This window comes from Pongo pygmaeus, chromosome 21, assembly GCF_028885625.2.
Source record: "Pongo pygmaeus isolate AG05252 chromosome 21, NHGRI_mPonPyg2-v2.0_pri, whole genome shotgun sequence".
NCBI lineage: Eukaryota > Metazoa > Chordata > Mammalia > Primates > Hominidae > Pongo > Pongo pygmaeus.
This window is the reverse complement of record NC_072394.2, coordinates 11,206,200-11,221,764: the sequence shown is the minus strand read 5'-3', so window position 1 is coordinate 11,221,764 and position 15,565 is coordinate 11,206,200. Positions and strand designations below refer to the sequence as shown.

The 15,565-nt window shown below is 41.3% G+C and overlaps 1 protein-coding gene across 13 annotated transcripts in view; it reads left to right on the top strand.

Annotated features, from left to right (window-relative positions):
- KIF16B (kinesin family member 16B) overlaps positions 1–15,565 on the top strand; it is a 299,792-nt gene that overhangs the window by 48,412 nt on the left and 235,815 nt on the right. For all 13 annotated transcript variants that reach the window (XM_054467129.2, XM_054467128.2, XM_063659361.1 and 10 more), the window contains 6 exons: positions 4,789–4,905; positions 7,514–7,611; positions 8,922–9,031; positions 12,344–12,486; positions 14,255–14,423; positions 14,592–14,723. In XM_054467129.2, the coding sequence (XP_054323104.1) occupies positions 4,789–4,905; positions 7,514–7,611; positions 8,922–9,031; positions 12,344–12,486; positions 14,255–14,423; positions 14,592–14,723 (769 nt within the window). The remainder of the gene's footprint in view (positions 1–4,788; positions 4,906–7,513; positions 7,612–8,921; positions 9,032–12,343; positions 12,487–14,254; positions 14,424–14,591; positions 14,724–15,565) is intronic.

The following is a 15,565-nucleotide window of genomic DNA, read 5'->3' as shown; positions in this document are numbered from 1 at the left end:
GGTGGGCTCCACTCAGCTTGAACTTCCTGGCAGCTTTGTTTACACTGTGAGGGGAAAACCACCCACTCGAGTCTCAGTAATGGTGGATGCCCCTCCCCCCCACTAAGCTCAAGCATCCCAGGTCCACTTCAGACTGCTTTACTGGCAGCGAGAATTTCAAGCCAGTGGATCTTAGCTTTCTGTGCTCTGTGGGGGTGGGATCTGCTGAGCTAGACCACTTGGCTCCCTGGCTTCAGCTTCCTTTCCAGGGGAATGAACAGTTCTGTCTCATTGGTGTTCCAGGTGCCACCGGGGTATGAAAAAAAAAAAAAAAACTCCTGCAGCTAGCTCGGTGTCTGCCTAAACAGCCACCCAGTTTTGTGCTTGAAACCCAGGACCCTGGTGGTGTAGGCACCTGAAGGAATCTCCTGGTCTGTGAGTTACGAAGACTGTGGGAAAAGCGTAATATTTGGGCCTGAATGCACCATCCCTCACGGCACAGTCCCTCATGGCTTCCCTTGGCTAGGGGAGGGAGTTCCCTGACCCCTTGCGCTTCCTGGGTGAGGCGATGCTCAACCCTGCATCTGCTCACCCTCTGTGGGCTACACCCACTGTCCAACCAGTCCCAGTGAGATGAGCCAGCCAGGTACTTCAATTGAAAATCCAGCAATCACCCGCCTTCTGCATTGATCTTGCTGGGAGCTGCAGACCAGAGCTGTTCCTATTTGGCCATCTTGCCAGCCACCAAAAGTACTTGTTTCTTGCAGCTTGAAATGTGTCCATGCACCAGAATCATCAGTACTGCCTGGGAACTTGTTAGAAATGTGAAATCTCGGACCTATTCCAAGACCTACTGAATTAGATCTTAATTTTTTTTTAGCAAGATCCCCAGTTCTCTGTGTGCACCTTAACATTTGAGAAATGTAGTCCATTTGTAAATGGTTTGTGGAGGAAGTTGGCTTTCTGAGACAATGTAAATGTTAAAGTTGGAGGACTGGAGCGACTGTATCCAGAAGATACTGAATCAAACATCTGGGAAAAATAGGAGCTGGGTGCAGTGTTGTGCACTTGTAGTCCCAGCTACTTGGGGAGCTGAGGTGGGAGGATTGCTTGAGGCCAGGACAAGTCCAGCCTGGGCAACATAGCGAGTCCCTGTCTCTTAAAATTAGGGAAAGATAGGAACGAATGGCAGTGATGGGAATGGGAGCCTTACAGAGAGAGGTGGTGCCTGGTCTGAAAGAAGTCGTGGGAGAGGAAAGATAAACTGATGTTGGTTGAACTTCCATTGTTGTCAGAAACTCTGCTTGGTGTTCATATGTGCTATCTTGTTTAATCCTCACAGGAATCAAATGTGTTAAATTTTAACTCTATTTTTCTTTGTTGAAGAGATTCAGCAAGCTTAAGGAACTTGCTCAGGTTTGTAGACCTAATTGACTTTTAATAGTAGCAGAATTGGACCATGGGGCTGTACGGGTGCTGGAGATGCCACTGGAAGGTCTTAAGGATGTGGATGAGAAGGAGTGGTGTGTTCAAGACGACAGATGGATCAGGCACAGGAAGTGGCTGGCAGGTCGCATCCCTGCTATAAATAGGAGAAGATGCTAGTGTAGCATGGTGTGTGTGTGTGTGTTTGTGTGTTTTATTTGAATGTAAAGCCATATTAAGAAAATATATCACATCTACTACTATAGTTCAAGTTTCCCTTAACCTTGAACAAATACCAAGTAAGATGACCGTTAATATTTTTTCTCCCAAATTAATTTTAGAATTAGAAAAAAAATCAATGAGCAACTTAAATCTACAGTCATGTAAATTAAAGACCATTAAACAAGGTCTGATTTTCTTAATGGTTCTTCAAAACTCCAAAGGGAGGCTTTGATCTCACACAACCTGTTCCTTAATTCAACCCAGGAGAAACTTGAAACCTAACATCTCCCAGTTGACATGCCCGATGAGCGAGTTTTTGTTTTAACAGTGCCCTCTTGTGGGCAGTTCCCCTCAAGTGAGGCCCCAGTGATGCCTTGGATTACCCAGGAAATCAGCTTTCAAGTCTGTGCTCTGACAGGCAGCAAGGTGGATTTCAGGTAACCAGGCCAGCCAGGTTCTGATGCCAGCGGAGAAGAGCAGTTGTCAGTCTCATAAAGCAGGCCCCGCTTCCCACCTTGGTTGTGGGGGCGGTGCTCGGTGCATCCTCTGTGGGAGCTGCGATGAGGGGTATCTCGATTTCCTTGCCAAGACCTCTGGAGAGATGCAGGCAGTGCCGGCTGCTTTTCCAGGTCATAGCGCCAAGTTTGGGTGGGTTATTTGAGACTCACTGAGAGAGTCTGAGTCTGAGCCAGCCCAGGGTCTCTGCTCCTCCAGACCTGGATTTTCTAGACCCGTTTGCAGTCATGTCTCCTGGCCCCAAACCCCCCTGAGCCCCTGAATCGGAAAACCGCCTGGGTTAACTTTCTGGGCAATGAAGTAATAGCAAAGTGGTAGGCATAGATTTTAACCCTAGGGAATAATTTTATTCTAAAAACCTTTGGGTTTGGTTTAAATGTGATATTTTCCATGACTTTGGTTTAGCCCCAGGCCAAACTATGAGAAACAGTCCTTCTTTATTCTTTGAGAAGTTTTTAGAAGACTTTTTTCCTTACTAGTGAATTCATAAAAAATGGTATTTGCCTTTTGTGTTTTGTTTAGTCTGAGACAATTGGGGGAATATTTAATTTTTACTCATATTCCATATACAGTGGTGAAAATGAGCCTCCAACTGGTGGTCTGGAGTCCTGAGTGCCCCTGGGGTTGCTGACTTTTGCTTCTTAAGAGAAGTTCGGGGAGGGGCCCTTCCAGGTAGGATTGGGGCCTGGTTGTTGCTTTAGAGGGTGTGGGAAGAGGACACATCACAGTGATAACTAAGTCCTGGATGCAGTCCCAGCTCTGGCACTCCCTGGTGTGTTCCCAGTTACCTGACCTCTCCCCCTTCAGCTTCCTCATCGATGGGTCTTGTAACACTACTCACCCTGTAGCGTTTTGATGAGAATTATACATGAACACACGAAAGGGCTTAGAAAGACCGGAGTAAGTGTGAGCTGCCATTATGGTTGAGACTTGAGTAAGTCATCAGAATTTGAGAGCAAGATCGAAAACTGTCAGCTCTTGAAGCTAAAATGGTTATTAACTCAGAATGAGTGAGACTGGCAATTTGTGGAAATGACCCAATGGAAATAACAGTTTGTCGAAATCTTTTACTGATGAGGCTGAGGAAACAAAGTCTGTAGAAGTCAGTGGGAAGATGGATCTGAAGACAGCTGAGTTCCAGTTGGCTGTATTTTCGTCTTTTCCTTGGACGACAGGCTGTGTTATCAGCAGGGATGGTTGAGGTGGAGCTGAGAAGGAGATGGCCAGGTTTACCGGCCCTGTCTAGGGTGTGGGTGTTGTGGCCAGAGGGGAGTTGTCTCCATATGTCTGCACTGATGTGGGCCATGCGCACATCCTAATGGGAATCTGGCTTCCATGCAGGGTCCCTGTACTGCCTGTGCTGACTGGCAGATGTGAGTGCTCTAGGTCACTCCTCAAATGTTGCCACGCTTTGAAATCACAAGGGAGTTTAGAAGAATATGGATTCCTAGGTTCACACCCCCTTAGATTCATATTTAATTGGGCTGGGTTACTGGCCTGGCCATTGGACTTTTCAAAGCCTCCCAAGTGATTGCAATGTGCTGCCAAGTTTGAGACCTGCTGCTCTTGGTTTGGCAGTAGCTGGAGATGACTATTTGGTTGATCCATATGGGTCCCATGAGTTGACTGATGTGGTGTCACCCGTAGACTGAATGCTCCTCTAGGGATGCTGAGGCCCCACCTTGGACGGTGGTGACACCACAGAGGAGCCCTTCATCTGGAGCTGACGGAGCTTCCTTGTTTGGCATCTCCTTAGCTGCTGTTGTGCCTACCTTTTGAAGCAGGGAGATGCTTTATGTGCCCTTAGTGTGCTGCGCTGAGAGGACAGGAGACTACATGAAAGCTTTGATTGTCTCTTTCCAGCTGGCTATAACTAAGAAGACTTTGAACCTTGATTTCCTTCACTTACCATCAGTTGTCTGGGTGAAGCATTTGTACTTCACCTCCTTTCACTACCCAAACTATGATTATATGGAACATCGGACGTGGATTCAGGCCATTGTAGGTGTGACCCCTGCCCCAGCCCCACACAGCTTGTCTCCCTGCCCTCTCCATCCTGGGCAAATGTCCAAATAGGAAAAAAATCTGGACACTGACATGGGGGAGCCCAGCACCCCATCCTCATCTGCAGCCACCCTTCACTCAGCTGCATGAGCACCTGCAGAGGTTGATTTTGATGACTAGCTGGACCCTTAAAATGATGGCGTTGATTTGGCTTGGCTTGGGCAGCAATTTCTGTCTGTGACCTTCAGGTTTTGAATATTTTGTTTCTGGAAACTCTGATAGAATGAATAGCTTTATATACTTATATAATTCTGAATGGCTAATCATCATGCTTTAAAATAGTCTTTGCTTCTAAACATGATTGTCACTTTGCCTTGTTTACATTTTTATACTTCATGATATTTTTTGGTAAACTGAAGTAGGAAAGAGGATGGGGCTGCTTTTTGTTTGCTTAAAAAGTTTATTTTTGATTAAAAACTGTGGTATATACATATGTTGTTGTGAATGGTTCTGCAGTGATTTATTTATATGGTCTAATCCTTAAGAGCTGAAAGTATCATTCAAGAACATTGTCAACACTGAAGGGGCTTTTATTAAAATCTATGATAATTGTATCTTTTGTATGTTCTTTTTGGCTTTCAGGTTTTCAAAACCCTCGGCACAGATGTCGTGAAGTCTGCATTTGAAGGTTATAATGCTTGTGTCTTTGCATATGGGCAAACTGGATCTGGAAAGTCATACACTATGATGGGAAATTCTGTACGTTGTTTATACTGTGTGGGAAGGAAATTTCTCATTATCTTTCTCTGGACTGGTAGAATGATCTCTTTTATCTATTTGGTCTGTACTAACTTTTCATGTTCTGATTGTTATTTAGTAATAAGATAAAACTCAGTAATAAGTTGGACTAAATTTCCTTCGAGAGCTTTTAAATTAGAAATAGTTTTAAGTATATAAGCGTGAATAATGGATGCAAGTCCTTGCTCATTTTCTGTTTTTAAAGGCCTTATAATCTTATCAAAAAAGTGTGTTGGGCTCATAAGTAATTTATTCTTCTTTTCTGCCAACACAACTGTTTGAATAAAATTACTGAAGTCTGTTCTTTTTAAAATTATTCAAAACATTTTTCCCCAAGAAAAATGTAAAAGAAATTCTAACTCTTTGATAGAAAGGTACTACATAAATCCTGAAAATACATTAAAAAGTTAGAATTATATAGTTTATATAATTTACATATTTGTAAACACACCATATGCAGTTTTATAAGCTATGTAAGTTAACTGATATTAATGTTATACTTGCCCCAAAATACAGAGGAGTAAAAACTAGGAATTATTGCAAGAACTTTCTTGTTCTGTGTTTTCTCCAGATTTAGATCATTCTTCTTTTTTCTTTTTTTTTTTTTGAGATGGGTTCTCACTCTGTCACCCAGGCTAGAGTGCAGTGGTGCGATCTCGGCTCACTGCAAACTCTGCCTCCTGGTTTCAAGTGATTCTCCTGCCTCAGCCTCCCAAGTAGATTACAGGTGTGCACCACCATGCCCTGCTAATTTTTGTATTTTTAGTAGAGACAGGGTTTCACCATGTTGGCCAAGCTGGTCTCGAACTCCTGACCTTAGATGATCTGCCCGCCTCAGCCTCCCAAAGTGCTGGGATTACAGGCGTGAGCCACTGTGCCTGGCCTGTTTTTTTTTTTCCTTATTTCTTAGTGAAAGCTCTGTTCATTGCCTGCCAAACCTGTGGCATTGTTGAGATGTAGAGACGCTAGTGGAAGATGATTGAGGGCTTCCTGCTGGCACACATGTGGTGTCTTTAATGCTGAAGGTTTGGAGGTTCATGGAAGTCGTGTGTTAGAAAACAGGTCTTTCCAGAATAAATTATTTCAGGACATGTAACCTCACTGCTTACATCCAGGCTTTTCCTTTACACAAGAAGTCAGTAAGTGTTGTTCAGCAAGTCTTCAATCTGAAAAGGGAAGAACAAATGAGAGGAACAAACAGTTAATTTCGAGTTTCACATTTCCTTTTATCATTACTTCTCACTTCCTCCTTTCCTACTGTGCCTTTGGGGAAAAAAAATAAAGTTCTAAAAGTGAAATTTGTATATGTTGATTCCCTAGTAACTATTTTATGTAAGTCAAACATTTATAAAGCACTCACAAATTACAAGTGTTTTTCTCCAATCTTATAGTTGAGTGCTGCTTGGGTATCCTTTCTTCATTTTAAATAAGAACCAAAAATACGACGTAAGACTCATTTTTCCTTGTTAAGAATTAGTACTGATTTAATGGTACAAAGAAAAAACAATCTCTGAACACAGTCATGCTTTCTTTTTTTTTTTGGGCGTGGGGGTTGAGTGAAGGTAGGGAGGGAACATGTGAATAAAGCATTGATGCTCTGCCTTGGTTTCCTAGCAAGATCATTTTGCCTGATTTTTACTATATTCTGAGGTTCATCAGCTTTTTAAGGTTGACTGAAACATGAATATTATTGAATGTTATACCCACATTGTATAAATAATATGGTGTATTAAAATTTTCCATCAGGGAAGGCCAGGGTAGGGGTTGCTCTATCAAAGGAGGGACATAGCATGTGGTTTTTTGTTTGTTTGTTTGTTTGTTTTAAAAAACATAGTTTTGCTCTTGTTGCCTAGGCTGGAATGCAATGGCACAATCTCGGCTCACTGCAACCTCCGCCTCCCAGGTTCAAGCGATTCTCCTGCCTCAGCCTACCCAGTAGCTGGGATTACAGGCATGTGTCACCACACCTGGCTAATTTTTTGTGTTTTTAGTAGAGACACGGTTTCACCATGTTGGCCAGGCTGGTCTCAAACTCCTGACCTCAGGTGATCCACCCGCCTCAGCCTCCCAAAGTGCTGGGATTACAGGCGTGAACCACCGCACTTGGCCAGCATGGATTTTAATGTGGTCTTGTTACCTAAGTTTTTAAGACAATTATTAACTACCGTGGGGATTACTAAGTTTTTCTTGGTGTTTTTTTTGCCTGGTGTGTATTTCACCTACCTTGGTCATTTGAGCATATATTTTTAACATTTATTGTAAAGTTATAGACTGTCTTATTTAAATGTTAAAAATTAAGTTTCCTTGTTTGTAAGCCATGATTTAACTGACTAACAACTGATAACCATATATTATCAGAGTCCCAGCCTGTATAAATCAGAAGCCTCAATCATCTCATTTCAGAGAGTAGAAAGCAGCCCTGGAGGGGGGTATATGGCGTGGGCCGTGGTAGGCCAGGGGTTGGCATATAGGCCACTTGAGTCTAAGTTCACGCCAGCAAATTGCAAATTCAGTCATCAGTTGCTTTTATTTTGAGTGACAGCTGTGACATTGGTCCTTCCCATTGCAGGGAGATTCTGGCTTAATACCTCGGATCTGTGAAGGGCTCTTCAGTCGGATAAATGAAACCACCAGATGGGATGAAGCTTCTTTTCGAACTGAAGTCAGGTAGGGCCTGTGGCCTGTGTAAACCAAGTGTGAGCTTGATTAGAGTCAATACTGGTTGGCTTGCATTTAGGTGCTGGAAGTGGATAAGGTCTTTAGATTCCTAAAGAAAAGGTCTTCCCTTTTCCCCTCCTGTGATTATGGTTTGGGGATAAAGCTTAAAACATAAGTTTTTAGTGATTTTCTTGGGTACAGTTTGGATAAGGATTTGGGAGCTGGTAGAAATAACAGCTTGGTCAGAAACTAATTGGGATGTTCATCTCAAATGGCGTGACCTCTGGCCTTTAAGTGTATACCAATTACTTGCCTCATTCTTTTAGCTTAGTAAGGTTTATATTATTCTTTGTGTTGGTTGGATCACTATAAATCTAATCTACAAGTAAATCTGAGTGGTTGAGGTGCTTTTTCCTCCTTGAAATTAAATCTGTGAGGGGAGCCAGTCTCTTCGGTAGTTTCAAGGGCAGACATGGCAATATAGGATTTTTACACCTACTTGACTGCTGTGTGGTCTTGGACAAGTTATTTGAATCACACTAAACCTCCCTTGCCTAACCTATAAAATGAGGATAGTAATGGTACCTATCTCTGGGTATTATAGGGATTCAATGAAAAATAATCCACGTCTAGTACTTAGCATGGTACAGTAAGTCCTCACTTAATGTACCTTCCTTTTTTTTTTTTTTTTTTTTTGAGATGGAGTCTTACTCTGTCACCCAGGCTAGGGTGCAGTGGCATGCTCTTGGCTCATTGCAACCTCCACCTCCCAGATTCAAGCGATTCTCCTGCCTCAGCCTCCCAAGTAGCTGGGATTACAGGCGTCTGCTACCACACCCAGCTAATTTTTGTATTTTTAGTAGATATGGGGTTTCACCATGTTGGTCAGGCTGGTCTTGAACTCCTGACCTCAAGTGATCTATCTGCCTCGGCCTCCCAAAGTGTTAGTATTACAGACGTGAGCCACCACCCCTGGCCTAATGTCGCTTCTTGATACATTCTTGGAAATCGTGACTTTAAGTGAAACAACATATAATGGAACCAGTTCTTTTTCTCATCAACATTATAGCAACATGATGTTGAAGGAAGCATTGTTATTTGAGGACCCACTGTATGTCCTTTCCCTTAAAGTAGCACTTTCCAAGAACCTGTCAATGACCTTAAGTGAGGACTCATTGTACCTGATACACAGTCACCACTCATAAATGGTAACTGCTGCTGTGGCCATTTATGTTAGCAGGTTGCTGCTGTTATGTGTCGTTACTGATATTAATGTCTGAAATCATTTTCCTGAATTCAATTTTATTTTAAATTTTTAGCTACTTAGAAATTTATAACGAACGTGTGAGAGATCTACTTCGGCGGAAGTCATCTAAAACCTTCAATTTGAGAGTCCGTGAGCATCCCAAAGAAGGCCCTTATGTTGAGGGTAAGAGTAGATATTTCACAGCCATATTCTTTTTGTGACCTATGTAAAAATAACACTTTCAACGAAAAATTATAGCATAATGGTGAGCTTTTAAAAATTTATTTAATTTTGGAATTTTATTATAGTAAGAATGTCATGAGCTGTCACTACATGATGTTCAGTTAGTGAATTTATACTTCACTGGCCATCTGCTGATTTTATGAGGCTTACCGATAGATTTCCTCTGTCTTTAAGAAATCTCTGGAATTTTCTTTTCCAAATGTAAGGCAGGGTAAGCAAACCTGCAGTCTGTCTCTCTAAATGGCATTGCATTTTTGCAGTGTATCTTTACTGACCCTAATGGTGATATATGACAATAAAGATATTCTGAACCTCTTGCGTCTTAGGAAGTGTGTTTGGAGGATTTCCTCTGTGGGTTTCAGCATCTGTGTTGTGATACGCTCGTTGTGGCACAGTCAGTTGTGAGGAATGCCACAAGCAATGATGAGTACAGGACTGGCCTTTACTGATTATTTAAGAATTGGCTGGATTTAAAACTGTCCTCATAATGAAGCTGATCTTACCTCCTCTGTATAAGGCAACTTAGAATGGCTGGCCTGCAGGAATCGCACATAGAGACATGCTTTCATGTTCTTCATTTGTGTCTTTGTGGATGCAGGACAGAACTGGTCACAGGTTTCAAGTTCTTCCTGGTTTTGGTTGTCTTCTTTTACTGGGAGATACCAGATGTAACAACAGGACCCCATCTGTATTCTTTTTTTTATCTTTCGGGACAGAGTCTTGCTCTGTCGCCCAGGCTGGAGCGCAGTGGTGTGATCTCAGCTCACGGCAACCTCCGCCTCCTGGATTCAAGCAATTCTCTGCCTCAGCCTCCTGAGTAGTGGGGATTACAGGCACCTGTCACCACACCTGGCTAATTTTTGTATTTTTAGTAGAGACAGCGTTTCACCATCTTGGCCAGGCTGGTCTTGAACTCCTGACCTCATGATCCACCCGCCTCGGCCTCCCAAAGTGCTGAGATTACAGGTGTGAGCCACCACGCCCGGCCCATCTGTATTTTAATAAATTTCCACTTAAGCTTTTGCCTTGTATGCCCAAAGCAAAGCAGGGTGTGTCAGTATGTAGTTGTTCTGTGGTGTGTGGTATAGCTATTACTGTTAAGAGTTTTTAGCCTAACTCATGCCTTCATGTTTTCTGACAAGTGTCTTATCGCATGTTAAAACATATAAAACTGGTATATGAAGAGATAGAATAGCAAAACAGAGCAAACATCCAGAATCTGACCTAGATACTTAGGGGAATTTAGTTTATAATCAATGTGCTATTCAAACCTTAGGGAAATTATTAGAGGGATTATTAGGCTGTCTAGGAGGAAAAAAAAGTAAATTGGCACCACAACTCAGTTTTGCACCAGGATAAATGGTAACTAGATTGAAGATTTAAGTGCAAAAATATTAAATAATAAAATGACTATAAAAATCCGTGGGTTAATTTTTTTCCCAGAAACCTGGAGGAAAGAAGGCTTTTAAAAACCTGACTTAAAACTCAGAAACCATAAAATAAACAATGTTAAATTTGAAATGGTTAAACAAAGAATAGCAAAATAAAACATCATGCTTGACAGAAACACTGTAAGCAAAGTAAAAAGCTTAATTACAAAATAGGAAAAATATTTTGAATTCAAGTTTTAGACAAAGGACTAATTTTCCTACTATATAAAGAGCTCCTATAAATCAGTAAGGACAGATTCAACAATCAATAGAAAAATGAACAAAGAATATGTATGACTAGGCTGTTCATAGAAATGGAAATACAGATGATTTTTAAATGCAGGAAGGAATGCTTAGCCTCACTCATAGTAAAAGAAAAAATAAGAATACTTGGAGGTAACATTTGTCACCCATCTTTGGCAGATGTAAATAATCCTGATAAGACTGTATTGTGGAGGGTTTTGGGAGACAAGCACTCTTATACCTTGCTACTGCTGGGTGTAAATTGCCCTCTATGGAGAACAATTTTGCAATAGTTATCAAAATTTCAACTGTCTAGAAATTCCACCTCTAAGAATTTATTCTGTATAAACATTCACAGGCATTTGAAAAGACTTATGTGCAAGATGATTTGTAGCAGCATTACTCATAATTGGAAACAAAATATGAACAACTGCTGTAGTCTCTGTGGTTAAATTGGTCATGGTACATGCATATGATCCAGTCCCCTGCAGCCTTAAAAATGAATGAGGAAACACCTTAACGGATACAGAATGTTCTTTAATGTATTATTCCATTTAAAAGCAGGGTGCAAACTAATGCTTATCATATGCTACCATTTGTATGTAAGGGGAAAAAGATAATTATATATAAATGTGATTGCTTGTATATGTACAGGTTGTTTCTAGAAGGGTATGTAACATTTGGTTCCCTGACAGAAGGGGAAGTGGGGAGCTATAGCATAGGGACGGGGGACCTGTTACGCAGTGTAACTGTGTAGCCTTTGACTTTGGAACCATATGAATGTTCCAAAAAAGTTAATAAAATATTTTTTAAAAATGATTTAAAAAATGCTTTTGGGTTTTGCATGAAGGCAGTGCTTTTACATTTTTCTTGTATGTGCTATGACTAATGTGAATGAGGTTGATGATAATATAATAGCTAACCTTTTCTTAAATACCTTATGTCAGAGGCCTCTAACCCCCGGGCTGCAGACTGGTACTGGTCCATGGCCTGTTAGGAAGTGGGCCACACAGTAGGAGGTGAATGGCCAGGGAGCAAGCATTACTATCTGAGCTCTGCCTTCTGTCAGATCAGTGGTGGCATTAGATTCTCATAGGAGCACGAGCCCTATTCTGAACTGCACGTGTGAGGGATCTAGGTTGTGTGCTCCTAATGAGAATATAACTAATGCCTTATCATCTGAGGTGTGGAACAGTTTCATCCTGAATCTGTTCCCCCTACCCCTATCTGTGGAAAAATGGCCTTCCATGAAACCGATCTCTGGTGCTGAAAAAGTTGGGGACCATGGCTCTATGTGGTAGGTACACGTGGTCACGTGAGGTAACTGAGGCACAGTGAGGTGAAGCAGTTTGTCCATAACTATGTAAGTCCATGGCTAGTAAGCAGCAGAGCTGGGATGCGACCCCAGCCACCCAGCTCCCAGGTTTGCATTACATACCACCACCCTAGAGAGACAAGTGAGGTCTTCAGACAGGTCAGCAGATTTTGGAGTTGTGTATTATGTCATAGAGGGTAATTTTGTATTCCATTTCCTATATATTAGGGGGATTTCGTCACCCCTTCCATTTTTTTTTTTCAGATTTATCCAAACATTTAGTACAGAATTATGGTGACGTAGAAGAACTTATGGATGCGGGCAATATCAACCGGACCACCGCAGCGACTGGGATGAACGACGTCAGTAGCAGGTCTCATGCCATCTTCACCATCAAGTTCACTCAGGTAAGGGCAGCTGCGGGCCCGGCTGGCTCCATCCCTGAGGTCTTTACTTGCTGATTAGCACCAGCTGAGGACTGATCATTGCTGGACCAGAAGCAGCAGCAGGTAAAGGTGACTGACTGTCATTTTCTTGTTAATTAGAGTTGAACATGTGCTGTGCGCTGAGTTTCTCTGTGGTTACAATCACAGTAATTTGAAATATCCTGATGTGTACCCTTAAGAAATACTTAGCAGGCTTCCACCCTGTTCTAGACATAAAACAACTTGCTCTGTGCTTAATTAAGCAAAAGTTTTCATTGTTGCAAACTCTGTGGGATATAATGGATTGCGAGTCAGACCAGCTGGAAGCCAAGGTGAGTAACTCAGTGCAGTTCATTACTGCTCCATGGCACTCACCTTGCCGTGTTGATGATGATTATTAGAATGATATTAAAGGGCAGCGAATATTTGTAAGTACTAATGTAAGAATTCATTATGATCAAGAGGTGGAGAGCATCTTGAACATCTGTGGAAATTATTGAGGGTAAATATTTTAACACTGAGGCCAGTAGAATAGATGAATGCAAAAATGTAGGGTCCTGTCAGGGTCTAAGTGTATGCTAGGAACTTGGGGATGTCCTTATCTGGGTTAACAGTTGGACACATCAGATACAAAGAGGCAGCATTTTATTAATGAGGGAGATCAAAGAGCAAGAAAATGAATTCTCTAAGGCCAGTCAGAACAACTTGCCTTAAATTCTCCAAATCTTAATCTTCTGTTAGACCTTTCCTTTTGATTTACTCAAGTTGATTGGATTTTCTCCTGCTTTCTGGTTAGTGCCTGATTAGCATATTACCATCTCTAATTTTTTTTTTTTTTTGAGACATGATTTCACTCTGTTGCCCAGGCTGGAGTGCAGTGGTGTGGTCACAGCTCACTGCAGTCTCAACCTTCTGGGCTCAAGCAGTCTCCCACCTCAGCCTTCCAGGGAGCTGGTACTGCAGTGCCCAACACCACGCCCAGCTAATTTTTTTTTTTTTTTAAGTTTTTTCTAGAGATGGTGTCTCACTATGTTGCCCAGGCTGGTCTTGAACTCCTGGGCTCAAGCGATCCTCCCACCTTGGCCTCCCAAAGTGCTGGGATCGCAGGCATAAGCTGCTGGGCCTGGCCACCATCTCTCGTTTCTAAGAGGTTTAAATTTCTATAAAAATATGGTAATCTAGGGGGGGGGCATTTTGGCTCAAAATGTAACACATAGATCAGAAGTCTCTGTGAATATAAAATTTTTGTAGAATTCAGAAGCAAGGAATATAGTATTTAAGATTTTACATTAAAAGAAATAATTTGTGCAACAAGATGTTTTAACATCCGATAATGGTTGAATACTCTTTTCTGTACTTGTCTACATTGGTCATATTTTGGAAAGCTTTTGTTCTTGGAAGGGTGGGATTCTAGATGAGAATAAAAGTTATTATTTGCTTACTTACATTTCTCTGCTGAGTGCCACTCAGTGCCTAGTTTTCTGTTCTGCCACAGCCTGATTCAGCAGGGCTTGGTTGAGAATGAAATGCTTCTTTAGAAAGTTTAAGAATCATATACAATAATTTCTTTTGCATTGGATTAAATTTGAGAAGTTTCTGTAATCGGTATGAAGGCCAATAAAACAATAAAATTGAAAAATATCTACCCTGAGAGATCTCAGTGAGGAGTAGAAAATAGTTAGAATTCGTATAATCAACAACATCAGGGCCCTTTGCACCTCTTCAGTTTTACTTTTTTATTTTACCACAGGCTAAATTTGATTCTGAAATGCCATGTGAAACCGTCAGTAAGATCCACTTGGTTGATCTTGCCGGAAGTGAGCGTGCAGATGCCACCGGAGCCACCGGGGTTAGGCTCAAGGAAGGGGGAAATATTAACAAGTCCCTCGTGACTCTGGGGAACGTCATTTCTGCCTTAGGTATGCTTACACCTGGCTCCTGCCTCCTCTTTTTCCTCCTCTTTTTCCTCATGTGTAATATTTGTGTTGCAGACTGAGGTACTATCTTCAAGGTTTTATGAAGCAAAAGTAGAGGAAAAAAAATTTTACTAATTGTCCTTTCTCCCCTTTTTTTCTTCCTTTTTATAGCTGATTTATCTCAGGATGCTGCAAACACTCTTGCAAAGAAGAAGCAAGTTTTTGTGCCTTACAGGGATTCTGTGTTGACTTGGTTGTTAAAAGATAGCCTTGGAGGAAACTCTAAAACTATCATGATTGCCAGTAAGAGTTTTAAGTTACTTTTCTGAGCATACAATATTTTCTGTGAATTAACTGTAAATATTTAAGTTTAAAGTGTCTTATTAGGAAATAGCACCTTTTACATCTTAAAAAAGTAGTGGTTTTTCTATCTTGAAGAAAATCACCTCCTATGATCCTGCTATGACCCTCTATAGTATCATCATTAACTGTTATATCACCTTGCCATATTTTGGAAGCTGTGATAACATGCAGGAAGACTTTTCAGCTTTTCTTTGCTTAAAGTACAAGGTAGAAACTTACCTCATAGAAGAAAAATCATAGGAACACAAAGTCAAATGTGAAGTCAAAATAACCCAACTTTGTTTTTTTATTTGAGGCAGTAAATGTGGAATTTAAAAGTAAGAATTGGGAGGGGGAAAAAAACCCAATGCATAAAACAAATAATGATAACAGTAATATACTTTATGTCTATATTTCAGCCAATAATTGAAAGAAGCAGAATAGAGAAAAAAATGTAGGAAGGGGAGATAATTGTTTGGGAGAAGTAAGTCAGGACTTGTTTCCCTTCTGACTCTACTTTCCCTTCCCTCTTCCTCTCTTTCGTCTTCCCTTCCCCTCTCTTCATGCCCTTCCCATGCCTCATGCCATGTGCTAACTATGGAGCCATGGGATTTACCCTGGGCTGTACACCCACAGGCATTTGTATAGTCACCTAAGCCTTAAAGTTGAGTGGTAGTGGTGGAGGTGGGTAAGATTAACCAGGCTTTAAGAAGAGAATGGATTGATTTGTGACCCTTTTCAAAACTTATCATATTCTGTTTTTTTGTTTTTTTTTTTTCCAGATGGTAGACTTTGCCAGAACT